General features: G+C 44.9%; 1 protein-coding gene across 1 annotated transcript in view; it reads left to right on the forward strand.

Annotated features, from left to right (window-relative positions):
• Positions 1-15,332, forward strand: part of dner (delta/notch-like EGF repeat containing) — a gene marked incomplete at its 3' end in the record, with an annotated part of 37,221 nt that extends 21,889 nt beyond the window's left edge. Inside the window, exons 5-13 of the mRNA XM_084466721.1 lie at positions 305-453; positions 2,158-2,311; positions 3,366-3,479; positions 6,811-7,038; positions 10,333-10,455; positions 10,579-10,692; positions 13,900-14,031; positions 14,308-14,554; positions 15,221-15,332. Of these exons, the coding sequence (XP_084322847.1) occupies positions 305-453; positions 2,158-2,311; positions 3,366-3,479; positions 6,811-7,038; positions 10,333-10,455; positions 10,579-10,692; positions 13,900-14,031; positions 14,308-14,554; positions 15,221-15,332 (1,373 nt within the window). The remainder of the gene's footprint in view (positions 1-304; positions 454-2,157; positions 2,312-3,365; positions 3,480-6,810; positions 7,039-10,332; positions 10,456-10,578; positions 10,693-13,899; positions 14,032-14,307; positions 14,555-15,220) is intronic.
• Positions 15,333-17,252: the final 1,920 nt, after the last annotated feature.

Below are 17,252 nucleotides of genomic sequence, written 5' to 3' on the forward strand. Positions count from 1 at the left end.
CATGATTAATACCTTGATATACACCTGTGTTTTCCCCTACTGTTCCATCTCTATGATAAAGGCTTTTTACTCCATCACACCTCTTCTATGTACACCAATAAGCATATCAGCAATCAGTTCGAATGAATGACTCTTTAACAGGAACGAACCGACCTGATTCCCCGTTTCAGTTCTCTCTTGTTCGTATCGTTCGTTCTCGGAGACTTGACTCCCAGACACACCCACTAGTCGGTGAGTCGCTGACGCTGACTCGTGAACAAGCAAACGAATCATGAAATCCACCACTAATGTTGACCTGTTTTAGGCATACTGCGTGTGGGCTCCCCCACTGCACCGGAGGTGACACTGCGTCTCAACCTGACGGTGAAGGCCAGCAGCTGCGTGGAGCCAGGCAGCCGCTTCAGCGACCCACAATGCTCTGGGAAGGGCAAGTGCATCACGCAGCCTTCTGCGGTAAGTCTGGACCCTTCCATAGAGGATGGCCAACGCACAGATTCAACATGAAGAATTGTAATCAGTGAATCCAACATGAAACATTGAAATAATTTAATCTGAAACGTTAAATCCACACTGTGTTCCAAATGAACAAGAATTCACTGAATCCAACTTTAAACATTGAATTCAGTACACGTTTCAGACATAGTAAACGTTCACATCCAGCCCCCCCCTCCATTTACCACCATTGTAGGATACATTATGAAATGAGGCTGGGGAAAAAAGACCCAGGTTAAGCTCTAAAGAAGATGGCCTGGAAGTGTGTGTCCACTCTCTCACTTATCCAGTTACAACACACTATTGATTTACACATTAAACAATGCAATGGCTAGTGAGCATATCCATGGCAGTGCCCAGCAATACAAACAACCGAGATTTATTTCTGATCAATGCACGCCGGCCCGCTCATGGTATCTTGCTCACAGTAAAGCAAACAAAGAAGAGAGATGCTCTCTTATCAACTGGGGTACCCAAACATCTTAAGCAGGCCTGTATCTACTGCCTGCATCCCCCACCCCCCCGCTCCCTCTGCCTGGTCCCCGGGGGGCCATTGGGGAGCAAAACAAACGGGAATAGGGAGCAGATCTGAAGAAACATGACCAGAAGAGGTCCTATCAGAAAGAGCAGAACAAGTCAGACATAGACAAATACAGATAGGCAAGGGGGCCAGCCCGAGACAGAACGGGGCAGAACTGAACAACACGGCTCTGATCTCAGAGCACACGGAAGGCTGGCGATGGGAATCGGCCTGGGAGCTGAACTGTGTCATCATTCAAAGTTTATTTATTCTGCGATTAAAGCCCTCATACTTCCGAGGCTACCAAAGGCTAAGAAAAGACCACAAAATCCACACCACACCAGCGCTTTATGTACTGCAATGCAGTACAATCTATTAATCATCACTCTTCATTTTGAGAGCGGCACATAAGCACACAGTATATGTCGTTCCAAATAGAAGACAACTAAAAAAAAACCTGGGTCATCTGTTCTGTGTCTCCCCACACCTCTGTTGCATGCACTCTGTAATAAGGAGGAGGAGAAGGAGGATGAGGAAGAGGAGGAGGAGGAGGAGCAGGAGAGGAGGAGGAAGAGTAGGAGGGGGAGGTGCCTGGGAGCTCCTAGTGGAAGGGAGGTAGAGAGTACTAATAGAGGAGCGATAGTGAGATTGTGAGGGGAGGCACGCAGGAGCCGGGGGGCTGCGCAGAGTTCTAGTGCCTGCAAAGCCTGGGGATTTGGGTGCAAAGGGTCTGTTTGTGCTGAGGCTGATGCTAGCTTAACAAGTTTCACAAATTTCATGGAGAAGGTTGAAGGAGGGGGGATAGGCGGTGTTTCAAAGGCCTTGCTGCAAGGAGTTGAGGGAAAGTGTTTCCTTTCGTCTCAAGTCGTTATCCTTAACGCATGACAATAGCTGGCTCATTATCCCATTGTTAAAGTAGCTGTCGTACCGCACTACTGCAGCAAGCGTTCGGTGGTACTTTCTTTTTTTTCTTGCCTCATTATTTTGTCTTCATTCTGAATTCATATTGAATTAATGTACTCAGAGACGTTTGGAAGTGTTCATCTTGTGTGTGTGTGTGTGTGTGTGTGTGTGTGTGTGTGTGTGTGTGTGTGCGTACGTGCATATCTGTGTGCGTCCCCCCGTCCCCACCACCTGCCTTACAGAGCACGTTCTTCTGTGAGTGTGAGGACGGCTACACGGGCATCTTCTGTGAGGAGTTTGACGCCTGTCACCACCGCCCGTGCCGCAACAACGCCACCTGCTCCGACGTCAGGCAGGGAGACCAGGGACGCAACTTCACATGCGCCTGCCCCGCAGGTGTGTGTGTGTGTGTGTGTGTGTGTGTTCTATGTATCAATATTCATAGTCTACGCATCCAAACAGACAAACAATCACATTAGACAATAATAAATTATTATTCTCTCAGTTTGTACATAAAATAATAGTAATAATAATAATATTAATATATAATAGTAATAAATGTACTAATAATAGTTTACTATTATATTTATGTAATGCACTTTGAATATGTGGAGACACGTTTCTACACTCGGCTGTGTTCACTCACTTGTGCACACGATGATATGAAAGGTTTCATTGAGATGCATGGAGACCCATTTAGGGCATAGAACTTTACCCACATAGAGAACAACACAGAGCTCTCCTCTCTGTGTGTCGGAGAGAGACTCTAAATGAAGGAGATGGAGAGCCTTTGATGTCGTCAGGGAGACCTATTTTGGAATCCAAACACACAGCGAGGGCAGGCTTGCAGGGATGTGTGAATTATCTGATGTAGTTGGAGCAGACGCCTCGTCGAAAGCTCTCCCATAAGGCTATGTGGCTGCTAACCATCCCGTCATGAGGTAATGTATGCGTGAAGCTTGTGTTTCTTGTATCACGCAACAAATACAAGACACCAGGTGTATGGATACCTCATCCTTATATGCTTTTTTAACACAGGTAGCCGATGTTTTCTTCTTGTTTGAGAGGCAAAAGACCATGATGTGATGGTTATGTAATTAGTCAAACAATGTATTGATAAGCACGTGAACATACGTTGAAGACTATTATTCTTGTTTTTTCACAAATTGTGTTACAATTTTGTTAGGTTGCCTAAATAATTCAAATCGGAGAGAAGAAGGGATAATCCAAAATGCATCAGTTCAATATTTACAACAGCCTATGCTGACAGATTGTTTCGTGCAATAACACAGCTCTCCCCCATGAGCATTATCGGATCATTTGAGATAAGTAGTAATACAGCCGAAAACAAGCCCGCTGAAGCCCAGAGAGCAAGGAACAACACCGTTACCTCTGCCAAACCACCCCTGCTGGCAAAGTGGACAACTGAGTGTCTCTGTTGGCTTTCTAGGCTATGAGGGGGAGAGGTGCCAGTTTCTGGTGGACCACTGCCTGTCCCAGCCCTGCAAGAACGGAGCCACCTGCTTCAGCAGCCAGGCGGGACCCAGGTGCTACTGCACTGAAGGTGAGCTCTCCCAATTAGAGATGGTGCATTCAAAGCCCCATTCATAGTGACCATCATGGATATATACATTGATACATGCACATTTTCAATGGGTATATGCGTTTAAACATTCAGAGATTATAAATAGATAGAAAACATACACATATGTTGTACATTTGGTCATTTTGACATTTGAACTGCAGAGTAGCTAGTATTAGATTTATATTTGTCATGTGCATCCTAGTAGGTGGTGCATGGTATTCATTGCATCAAACGAGATACACATACAAACTTACATATATACCACAAAGAGCACAATTGTGTGGCTTCCTCTGCAAGAGTCCATCCCCACACCAGCCAGTCCTCCACACAGAGGCCGACAGCACAGATCACAGGTATACGTGTTTGCATGCATATTTCCTCCAGCGTGACGGCTCGACTTAGCGAGTTAGACCCCCGCTCCTAGTGGGCCCTGCGTGCGTGCTCTGTGTTTATCAGTATCTGTTCCACTTAGATGCTTAATTTAAACCTCCCTCCGCTGTTTTAATTAGTTACCCTAGCCTCGGCGACCCACGCCAGCGTCTCCAGGGAACACTCTGACCGCAAAACTGGTGCAGAAGCAGTGGCCACCCCTACGCCAGAGCACGCTAGTCTACTTTCAAACACACGCTCATTCATAGATACACACACACACACACACACACACACACACACACACACACACACACACACACACATGTGCGCACACAAACACAGAGCACGCACACATGCATGCACACATGCATACACACACGCACACAGATGCACATGCACACAGCCACGCACACATGCATACACACAAAAACATAAGCACACATGCACGTACACATGCATACACACACAAACACACACGCACACACACACACACATGCACACAAACACACACAAACACACACACGCACACATGCACATGCACGCACACATGCATACACACACACACACACACACACACACACACACACACACACACACACACACACACACACACACACACACATGCATACAAACATGCATACACACACACACACACATACCCAATTCACATGAATGCAGACAAACCAGTGGGAGCAGAGGAAGTAGTCAGTAGTAATACTGTCCTCAGCATGGATATCAGAGCAGCATGGGACAGGTGGCGGTACGGTTAGAGGGAGTGGTTCTGATTCCAGTTAGGCCCCCCAGCAGTGCCTTCACTCTGATAAGGAGGAGGTCTTGCAAAGGTTTTCATGATTAATCTTCAGACCCGCAGGCCATCACTGGAATTCATAATCCATCGCACCTTGAAGTTCAGAAGATGAGTTTCCACGGATACATGGAGCGGCTTCAGAGGACGGGCTGCAGCTATTACTAATGTATTATTAGCGCCAGGAGAGGTTTGGAGGAGCTTGCCTGTGTGCATGCAGGCAGCGAGAGAGGGTTTGAGTGCACTTCATTCTTGGAAGGTTTATTTTAAAGCTGGCTGTTAAGTCCTCCGCTCATGCCAGGCTCATTGTGTAATTATGTCCAGCCTGTTTTTTTAAAAGGCAGGTTTATGTAAAATAACAAGAAATCACTTGGGAAATAGAAACCTGTGTGTGTGTGTGTGTGTGTGTGTGTGTGTGTGTGTGTGTGTGTGTATGAGAGTTTGTACGTGTGTGTGTGTGTGTGTGTGTGTGTGTGTGTGTGTGTGTCCGGGTGTGTGCATATGAGTGTGTGTGCACATTTGTGCATGGTTGTGTGTGTGTGTGTGTGTGTGGGGTGGGGGGGGGGTATGTGTGTGTTTGTAATGTGAATAAGCAGGCTAGTGTTTGTTAGCACACAATAAATATTTAAAGAACACGGTCCTGTCCTACATTGTAGGGAGTTCTGCAGTGCAGCAGCAGCAGGGGGTATTTTCGTTCGGAAAACAGAACCCAGGGCACACACTGGTGCTCCTGCCAGACATGTGTTGTTCAGTTTTTATCTATGTCTAAACATTTTTTTCACTCCATTCTGGCCTTTCTTCCATTCAATGTTTTCATCCACAGAAAACTGAGATTTTCCAAAGACAGTCTCCCAAGGGTGATACATTTGAAAAGTCTGGTCTTATCTTGTAGTGTAGCCGGGAACACGCATGAAAGCCCTCTGCATGAGATAATGTGTGTGTGCACATGGGTGTGTGTGTGTGTGTGTGTGTGTGTGTGTGTGTGTGTGTGTGCGTGTGCACGTGTATGTCTGTGTGTGTCTGTGTGTGTGTGTGTGAGTACAAAAGTGTGTGCGCGTGCCTGCACACGTGTGCACAAATGTGTGGTAATGTATTGGAATTCATTACAATACATTTGTGTACACAAATGTGTGTGTGTTTGTGTGTGTGTGTGTGTGTGTCTAAACACCATTTGTGTACACAAATGTATTGTAATGAATTCCAATGCTGCTGTGGGTGCGTACATGTGTGTGTGTGTGTGTGTGTGTGTGTGTGTGTGTGTGTGTGTGTGTGTGTGTGCTTGCGTGCCTGCGTGCCTGCGCGTGTGTGTATATACGTGTTTGTGTGAGTGTAGCTGTGTGTGTGTGTGTGTGTAAGTGTGTTTAAACACCCTTCGTGCAGACATGTGTCATGTTATAAATTCCAGTGCTGCTGGGGGCCGGTTCCATACAGATAAATCAGATGACTCTGCTGAACGCAGACAGTGAGCACAAAGACAAAGCCGCTCTCCCTTCTATATTAAGAGAAGAGCATTCATCACAGAGCTCCCTCCACTGGGACTTTAACTCTCCAGTCTCTCCCAGGCTCCTTAGCCCCTATACTCCCTAGCCCACATCCCTCATTTTTATTTTCCTTTACCCTATTTGAATGTGACATTAGTCTACCTCTTCCAACTCTCTCTCCTACACATTGTCAATAATGTGTCAGTGAGGCAGAATGAACACTGTCAATTATAATTTCCATTTAGATTCTGCATTAGCATTTCTTATATTGCGTATATAGATGAATTGGTTTGCATATTTTTGGCATAATTCCTATTCTTAAATGAGCATTTGTTTTTATTATGATTCTTATAATCCTTTCTGGGATTAATACAGTGCATTTTATTTGATTTTATCTTATGTTATCTAACCCTCCCTTAGCATACTATATCCCTTATCCTCACATTTCCCATCTGGGATTAGTACATATCTTACCATACTGTATAACCTTGTCTAACCTTATCCCATCCTATCTTATCTATAATTAACCTGTCTTCCCTCTCCCTTCTCTCTCCCTCTCTCTCTCTCTCTCTCTCTCTCTCTCTCTCTCTCTCTCTCTCTCTCTCTCTCTCTCTCTCTCTCTCCCTGCCTCTCCCACTCTCTCTCTCTCCAGGCTACCAGGGGGCTATGTGTGATCAGAAGGCGGACCCCTGTGCCTCCGGCCCCTGCCACAACAACGGGACCTGCTACGCCCAGGGCCCCGCGGGCTTCAGCTGCAGCTGCCCAGCCGGCTTCACGGGGCCCACCTGCTCCCAGCTGGTGGACTTCTGTGCCCTGAACCCCTGCGCCCACGGGATCTGTCGCAGCGTGGGGAACAGCTACCGCTGCCTCTGTGTCCCAGGTGAGACTCCATCACTGCTCCGCCCTCGCTCCGTCTGCACTCCCAAAATCACGTTTGACGTTAGCGTGAGAGGGAACGCTTTGGGGGAAGGAGCGAGTGGGAATAGTTTACGACCGCGTGGTTTTGTGATCGTTTATTGGCCCGGCTGAAACTGAAATTTATCTTTTCGCAAAAAAATGAAAGTGAACCGTTGAAGTGTGCCGCTGCACTGGTCCCAGTCCGCTCACATACAAGGTCCCCATTTTTAGGGCTTTTGAGTGATTTTTGCATGCCGTGGGCTTCCATCGAGAGGCAGTGAAGAAGGTTTTGCTGAACGGAGGGGTTATATTTAGAAGTTAATGGCAGCGGTGGCCGTATGCTGACACCGATTGAACTGAATGATGAGTAATCACAACGTGTTTTTGTCCTCATTTCCCTCTGCTGAGGGAAGGTAAAGGCATGATTGGACTGCCTGTAAAGATAACGTGCTACCCGAGCTTTGTTCCTCTGTGTCGGGCCACACACACACACACACACGCGCGCGCGCAGTGTGACGGGCTGCGGACCGTGGGCCCGGTGCTCTTCTTGACTTTAAATATTGTTTGACTATTTGTTGAGGCCAATCAGCCTCCAGTTTGGGGGACTTGAACGAGGTCAGCGAGGCTGAGGAGGGGTAGAGACAAGGAGGTGGTTTCAGATGAACACTGGGCTATGCTTAAGAAGAGAATGATTCTTTAATTTGTTTTTTGCTGAGGTTAAAATAAGACACTTTAATTGAGAATGTGAGAAGTAAATTGAAATCGAAGTGTGAAACATCATCAAATCACACATCAAGACATGAACTATATGCATTGCTTTAAATCTTAAAAAATGTGTGTATTGCCTTTGAATCCTGAATTGGTAATTGAAGAATTGCAGATAAGACAAGCCTTTAAGTACACACATGAAATACAAGCATTAAAATGTGGAAACATATCAAAGGTATGTATCCCTATACTTAGGCTTTAGTCTTCTCCTGGCCACCATCTTGACTATTTGTGTTCTTCATCTCTTTGTCTCGCTGTCTGTTCACCCCACCCTACTCCCCTCCCATCCTGTCGTCTGGTTGCCACGGTTGCTTTGCATCTGTTTGTGTGTATCAATGTGTGTGTATCTGTATGTATGTGTGCGCCTACGTGTGTGTGTGTGTGTGTGTGGCTCCGAGCAGTGGTTCAGGCTGTGACAGAGCTAGTTTGCCAGATGCTGTGGTCCAATCAAATAGTGATGCTCTGCCAGGCCTGTCTAATGGGATCTCTGAGATTGGTGATATGCAATTAGTGTCCCAGACATTACCTTACCGAGGACATGCGTATACACATGCACACTCATGCACTCGCACACTCGTGCAACCGCACACATTAAAACAGCCACACATGCACCCACCCACCCACCCCCACACACACACACACACACACACACACACACACACACACACACACACACACACACACACACACACACAGACACACACATGTTTAGACAACAGATGGAATACTGATGAGGTAGATAAAAGGTCATAACTGTGTATTGGTATTAGTGTGTGTGTGTGTGTGTGTGTGTGTGTGTGTGTGTATGTGTGTGTGTGTTAGAGTGAGAGTGTGTGTGTGTGTGTGTGTGTGTGTCAGGGTGTGTGTCCGAAGGATGGTGTGTAAGCTTCTCCCGCTAATATAAAAGAGGGCTTCAAGGGAATTGAGACAGAGAATCTACATTACACACACACACACACACACACACACACACACACACACACACACACACATACAAGAAGACTACTATGTTTGGCTTTGCTGGCTTGGTGACAGAAGAAGATCACTACTGGGCATTTGTGCAGACTGGCTGCCATCCCCCCCGCTATCTGCCTCCCTGCTCAGAGGGGTGGCGGCGGCGGCTGGGGATCACTCTCCCCAGCCCCTCACAAGGCAGCCCCTGCCTGGGAAAGAAACTTGACATTTCCCTGACATTCTCCTCCGAGGACCTGGAGGGCCCCAGCCAAGGCTCCTCATTTATACCCCTTCTCCTCACCAAACAACCATGTTAGCTATTATAGGCTGGCGCCGCCGCCGCCACCGCCGTGCTAACTTTACTTTACTTTCCTAAGCACGCATGCACGCACACACACACACACACGCACGCAGGCATACGCACTCACATACGCACGTGCACTCACTCACTCACACACACACACACACACACACACACACACACACACACACACACTCACAGACAAGTGAGGCATAATTCTGCCAGTCATCCTCGAGATGGGATTTGTGGAAACTAATTATTGGAAGCTGGGGGGAGAGCCAATGAGAGTCAGTGTATCGTTTTATAGCTAGGCTACAGGCTATCAAAACATTAAAAGAAAACAGATGGTCAGTAGGTATCAGTAGCATCACCCAATTGTATATATTTGAGTAGGCACATAAGGGTGCAGATAGTGCATAGTGTATATATCTCTAGAATCTATTGTAATCTATTCTTGGAAATGTCATACCCATGTTGCCATCTTCCAATATATGTATTATCCACCAGTTCCCTCCCCAGATCACTCATCTCACCTCTTCTAAATGTAGTGTTCTCACTCTGCCTCGACCTGTAACTATGACAGAATATCTTTTAGTCTGTGAGTGTTCTTGCAGGTGCATCATTGTCCTTTGAAATAAAACGCTCTGTTAATTTGCTGCAGCCTGCCACCAAAAAAAAGGAAAAGCAGGAAAGCAAAAAGATGACTTTAAAGTCTGTTGACGTCTGTGTGCGTTGACCTTGGGAGTCACACGGTGTGGTGTTCTGACGTCAGACCCTTTTTTCTTCTCTCCCTTGCATCAATACGCAGCTGCCATCCAATGGTGGACATGGAGCACTGCATTTCATATAGGAACCTAGTCTCAGCATGTAGAAGACGTACAGGTGGACTGGGGCTTCACAGATCACAGACTGGTGTTTACAGACACAGTTTGTGTCTCTGTTTTTTGGAAAGGGAATACAAGGGTACACAAGGGTACCCTTGTGTACGACAGCACAATGTGCTGTCGTCTTAACACATTAGCGAGCGTAACCTTGTTAAGCTTCCGTTGAGTGCCGTGTAAACTATGTGCTGTTAACATCAAACAGTAGCTTTAATAACAAGGAGTGCACGCGTTAATTCCCCTGTGACTACGAAGACACCAGGCGCAGTGAAGGTCATGGAGAAGAGCGGGAAAACAAAATGGAGGAAGAGAATGGAGGAAGGAACACAAGAGTTGAGTAACCTTGTGATTCTTTGGGGTTTTCCCCCATTAGGCTACCATGGCCTGTACTGTGAGGAGGAGTACAACGAGTGTCTGTCCGCCCCCTGCCAAAACTACGCCACATGCAAGGACCTCATCAACGCTTATGAGTGTGTGTGCACACCGCAATTTCAAGGTGGGTGTGTGTCATATATATATATATATATATATATATGATATTGTATGTGTGTGTGTATGTGTGTGTGTGTGCATGGAAGCATATTAATGATAAATGCTATCCGTGGGTTTTTCCTGGTAGGAAGACACTGTGAGATTTACAAAGACCCCTGCCTGAAGATGCACTGCCAGAACGGAGGAAGCTGCGAGAGCACAGGCCTCAACACATCGTGTGTGTGCCCACCAGGATTCACAGGTAGGGACCCACTCACCATATCCCTATACCCTCCATGCAGTGTGTGAAATACGGGGGGTCCGGGGGGGCTGCCCCCCCCCCCCCCCATTAACCCATGAGACCCCCTGAAAGCCTCAAAAGCAAAATTTTAAGGGGGTCTCAAATTTCGTCAAAAAAAAATAAATAAATATATATATATATTTTATTGTCACTAATGGTCATTTAAATGTGTTTAAGCTCACCATGTCCAGTATTCAGAATTTTAAACATTTATTCACAAATATGTTCTATTTTTTGCCAAGCGGAGCCAGCCAGTCCTGTGCGCGTATGCAAATTGGCCATGTGCGCCAAACAGAAGAAGGGCCCTATCTTGCACCGACGCATGTGTCGTTGCTAGTTTGCACCCGGCGCAAAGCTGATTTTCCCACACAGCAACCAGGCACCACTACACTTGCGCCTGGAGAGGCGTGTCGGTGAAAAGCAGGGGCATGTTCCAGCGCAAATGATACTTGGTGCTATTTTAGTGATCTAAAAATTGCGCCACTGACCGAAAAATACCTGGTCTATAGCGGATAGCGCAGTTGTTGTTGCTATTTTGACGTGCCATGGCAGGTCGGAACTACAACATAGCCTACGCTTACACACACGTAGGCTATACACACAGGGATGAAAACTAGTCACCTTTCGGCAAAATTCGCCGTTTTTTAAACAAAATTGGCCACTTGTGTGATTCGTGGAGATCCATTGAGAAAACATTGGGGGTGGTGGGGGGGGTCTACAGTCTGACGAAAACGAGACGATAACTAGGCCTAAATAAAAATAAATTTAGGATGACAAAAACTACGACGAAATCTTTTGACACTTTCATTAACGAATAAAAACGAGACGAAAATGTAAGCGGGACGATTTGGGAAGCGATCCAATCAGAACTAAGCTCTTTATGTGGGGAAGTAGCCTACTGATCGTCCCGCCCGGCAGGTCAACTAGCAGGCACTTGCTGCGTCGCAAGCAAGTGTCCCTTTGTAAACAGTTTGGCGCAACAATCACCGGTTAAAACACAACTAACTTGAAGTCATTGGCAGACGAGTCATCCCGAAATTCACACAAAGATAAGCATACTTAAACAGTTTTTTTTTTCTTTCAAGCTAATGTTATGTGTGTTTTCGCTAAAATCGGAATACAATACAAGCTGAAACAAACAGAAACACAGGATTCACTGTGGTTTCTGTGACATGAGAAACACTAAAAATGAATACTATTTTTTTTTATAAAGAAAGCTATCTTAGTGGGAAAGCCACGTAACAAATAGCCACGGTTACATACAGTAATGTTCTTATGATGGGAGAAAGAAGCAGAAATATAGTATAGAGACAACTTGGAGCTGTGTGTGGGCGTATGTTTGAGTGAGAGACGGGAGTGGATGAGAGACAGAAAAATCGGACCCCCCTCCATTCTAACTCACAGGTACAGAAGGCCTCCGACAAGGATGGGCCACTGAGTGCAAATAAAGCTAGTGCATCCCAGAACAACAACAGACCAAGGAGGATGCCAGAGCAAAATACATTGTACACACAGGATTAGCAGTCCCAATGATTGAAGATGAGGAATTTGTTTTAATGATTGATACAGTTGATAGGAGGCTGACTGTTCCCCAGAAAACGACAAAAAAATTATTTAAAAAAAATAATATAAAAAAAATATATATATATATTAAAAAAATTAAATAAAAATAAATAAATAAAAAAAGAAATTTGACCTGCGCATGTTTTTTTTTTTTTACCTGCGCGTGCATGTTTTTTTTTTGACCTGCGCGCAGGTTGTTTTTTTGACCTGCGTGCGAATGTTTTTTTTTGACCTGCGCGCATGTCCAAAAAAACCATGCGTGCAGGTAAAAAAAAAACATGCGTGCAGGTCAAATTCTTTTAAATGAATTAATTAATTTATCATTTTTTTTTATATAATTTTTTTTATATAATTTTTTTTAATATAATTTTTTTATGGTTTTTGGTTTTCACCCCAAACCAGTTTGCATGCCTGACACAGCACAAACATGCAAATTATTAACCTGATTTAAATATTATGATGTCAAAGATTATTCATACGTGTGCATATAAATAGCGTGTGGATTGTGGAAACATTTTTTTCCATAGGGCTGCATGAATGAACATGAATGAAGTATAGTAGGCTATGCCATGCGTTAAAATAATAATAATAACAATAATACATTCGAGCAAAGTATATTCCAGGCTTCCAAAACAAAATCTAGTTTTAGGGTAAATGATTGGTTAAATGATTTGGGAAAGAACAGCTGATACAGCGGTAAGTTGTACTTTTAAATCAATGTATCTGCAAACACTGTACAGCAAACACATATGTTCTTGACCCAGACATCGTGTACAAGCCCATTACTTTTAGGATTGATGAGTATTTGATCGTGAGAAAACATAGTTTTACCGCGAGTGAGTGTTTAAAAGAATGAATGAATGCGGGTGATGCTTGGTGCGCGTGTGTGTGCATGCCCATCTGTCTAAACACACGCAAATTAAACACGTAACGCATAATGCAGTCCATGGCGATGTATATTAACAGGGGGACACATGCATATTATGAACACAAGTCGACAACGATAACGTATACAATACTGGTAACAAACGATGTTTGTTAATGTATTGCCGCATATCATTAAGGACCGCGCCATCGAGGACCGCGTCCGTATATGTTTTAAGTTGTCCACAGAACCGCCCACAAAGTACTTTGACTTTGCGCCTTGACGTCTGCTAAGTATTCTATAGGTCTACTGCATGAGAAAAATTTAGATCGATATTGCGATATTGCAATATTGCGATATTTCGATATTGCGCAACAATCGGGAGATGGGGACCCCCGAATATTGAAGGGTTTTTCGCACACTGCCTCCATGCCTGGCATATATATATCATTAGCCTTAGCCTTTCAATTTAGGTCAGTGCATTTGCAGAAACATAACATTATGCATGCACTCGCTGGCTGCAATGCATACGTAATGTTGAGTTGCATTTAAAACATTGCATTTAAAACTTTATTGGTATGTGGAAAGCAAGGCTGAGTTGTTATGTTATGAAGTCGGAGCTAAATGAAAGGGGATTATCTTCTCTGCCCGGGGACCTTTAAGACCCGTAGGGGTTCCTGACTAGATTCCAAATGATCATTATCTACACCCTAAAGTGATGCTTTCTTCCACCCAATCAGGGGAGAGCTGCGAGGTGGATGTCAACGAGTGTGACAGCGACCCTTGTCACCACGGCGGCACCTGCATCGACCAATCAAACAGCTTCACCTGTCACTGCCCCCCCGGCTGGGTGGGACCCTGCTGTGAGATCCGTAAGTCACCCTGTGGAGAACCCTGTGATGAGCCATTGCATCTAAAGACAGGCTACGTCAACATGGGCTTGTGTGTGTATTCATCTGTGTGTGTGTGTGTGTGTGTGTGTGTGTGTGTGTGAGTGTGCGCATACGTTCATCTGTGTGTTTGTGTGTGTGTGCATGTGCACGGCTACCCCTCTGTGTGTGTGTGTATGTGTGTGTATATGTGTGTGTGTGTGTGTGTGTGCGCGCGGCTATGCCTGTGTGTGTGTGTGTGTGTGTGTGTGTGTGCAGACCTGCAGTGGAAGCCGGCGCACCCCGACGACAACCTGACCACCATGCCGCGCCACTCGCTGTACATCATCATCGGCGCCCTGTGCGTGGCCTTCGTCCTCATGCTCATCATCCTCATCGTGGGCATCTGCCGCATCAGCCGCATCGAGTACCAGGGCTCGTCCCGCCACGCCTACCAGGAGTTCTACAACTGCCGCAGCATCGACAGCGAGTTCAGCAACGCCATCGCGTCCATCCGTCACGCTAGGTCAGTCCCCTCCGGCCGTCTGCCCCAGAGCCCCCTTTATACCGCTGGAGCTTTTTATGCAGCATCTGACCCGGAAACAAACATTGCCGGGGCACGATTCAAGTGTTTGCCTCGGCACTTGAATCAGGGCTCCAAACATTTGCTGCAGATTTCTGTTACGAGTGTATGTCTGGGCTCGTCCCGGCGGTTCACCGGGTAGAGCGCGTACCGTTAAGGCCCAGTCCTTACCGCAGCGACCAGGGTTTGATTCCTGCCCGTGGTCCTTTGCTGCATGTCTTCTGCTCTCTCTCCCATACCTTCTCCCATACGCTACAATAAAAAGGACAAAACCTTCAAAAATAAATCAAAAAACAAACAAAAATAATCTATGTCTGAAATGCTATGTTTATTCCTCCCACTGTCCCATACTTTTCTCCTTCTTTTTTTTGGAGTCTGTTAATGATTGTCCTTTTAATGTTTTTACATGAGGTTTCTTCCTTTGTAAAGCACCATGAAACAGCCTTGTGTTTGAAGGGTGCTAAATATGCAAACATGCCTTGCCTTGATGTTCAAAAGGGAATAAATCTCCAGCTCAATCGTCTCTGAATTCAGTGTAAATGTCGTTGGATAAAGGCGGCTGTATCAAATGCCTGATACTAATACTAATTGTATATGTTTTGCGGTTAGGTTCGGCAAGAAGTCAAGGCCTGCGATGTACGACGCCACTCCTATCACATACGAAGATTACAGCCCTGACGACAAGCCCCTGGTCACCCTCATCAAAACTAAAGATTTGTAAAACAAACCAGGGGAGCTCACAACCAGATCCCATATACAGTATATCCACAAACATACAGAATACACACGTACAACCAAAAAGTATGTACTCGAGTATTTCTTTAGAAAAAAATTAATAAATAAAGCAGCAGAACAAAATTGAATGTAAAGTGGAGAAGAAATAGAATAAAATAAAAATAAAAACACAAAAGTATAGTAAAGTAGTTTGAAAAAAGAACAAATATGGAATTTGATACGTATATTTTCAAAGTCCATAATAAGGCTATGTTGTAGCATCAAAGTATTCTTTGCATTTCATTTAGTTTGGTCGGTTATGGCAGTCGTGCCGTCCACTTCGTTTAGGGTCTCAGCTGTGCAATAGGAGAGCGCCTGTAGTTCCCCCCCCGGACCCTGTGTCCGGACATAGGGCCCAGCCAAACACCAAAAACACACCATTTCCAATTATCGACTTAGCAGGGGGTGTTGCAAGCTGTCGTGGCAGGTGTTGTTAGAAATAGACACACTTCTCGTAGTGCAAACACTGTCTGTCTTTCTCTATTTAAAAGGATGTGCAGTAGGCCGCCATACTCAGTGCATGGGTATAGATTTGATGTTTTATCTAAGTTCTTTTTCCGAGAACTCTCTTCTGGTATTTTTCCGTTGTGGTCGTATATCTGTGTGTCACATTTGTGCCACCGTTTTTTTTAAAAATAATTTTCTCTTGGGCAACTTGTGGTTGGTAGATCAAACTTTAAAATATGTAACAAAGCAACCGTCCAGTGAATGCTGATGTGAACATGCATTTTCCTTTTCTTTCTTAGTAGTTACTGTTTGCACCATTGACTGCACTATACTAAAGGTCCTGTACAAGTAAAGTGTAAACGGTGTTGAATAGTTTGTTCAAGTGGGTCCGACTGCAGGGAGATGGTTCGTCTGTTGGGGGGATATATGAACAACGGGTTAAAGAGCAACTACACACTTAAATCACATTTGAGTTTTCTGGGGTCTGAAGGGCTTGTTTGAGATTGATCCAGCTATCTCAGAGTAGCTGTTTCTGATACTTTGATGTTCTCTCATGTGGAAAAACACTGCTTTCCTTTGCTGAATATCGAGAAATCAGTGTATACCAATAACAATACAATGCTGGATAAGTTATAAGAATAGAATTACAGAATAATCCTTTATATTTTCCTAGTATTTATTAGTACAGCAGTTTACCAGGTGCTCTAAGATACAACAATGTGAATACATTTTACTTTATATTTACATTTCACAAAACTAAATAAATGAATACCTGTAGAAAAACAGGATTTGAACAAACAAATTAGCAACAAAAGCTCCATTCACACCATTGTTTATGGACTTCAAACTTCAGATTGCAGAAAACTCCCAAACAGAACAGTTGAAGGGCATGTGAATAAAGAACTTGAGAGAATGGGAGGGTGGTGACAACGGTGAGGGTTATGACAACGTAGCAGGCGATGACTGGACGACTTGGTGTGTGTGTGTGTGTGTGTGTGTGTGTGTGTGTGTGTGTGTGTGTGTGTGTGTGTGTGTGTGTGTTTCCCTGCAGTTGGACGTCTGTTTTTGTCTGTGCCTCTGTGTCGTTGCACTCAAGGCCGAGCCAAGTGATGGATGCGTCAGTAGGGCCTGTGAGACATCACATCTCTCTTCTCTTTTACTTTGTTATTTCCAAGACAGAAACCACGTGTCTACCTATTATCTATGTTGAATGATGTAATAAAGTTCCAACTTAACACAACCTACACCCCTTTACATGAGTTGTTTCTGTTCACACACAGACACAAAATCCTTCATAAAAATTGAGTTACGTTAAATATGGATTTAAAAGAACGGTTTCCACAGCAGGATTCTCTAAACACTGGGCATCAGGTGGGACCATTTAACAGAATGGACTGTCAGATATGAGTTATAGATAGCC

The sequence above is a fragment of the Micromesistius poutassou genome (genome assembly GCF_964030765.1).
Source record: "Micromesistius poutassou genome assembly, chromosome: 4".
NCBI classification, from domain to species: Eukaryota; Metazoa; Chordata; class Actinopteri; order Gadiformes; family Gadidae; genus Micromesistius; species Micromesistius poutassou.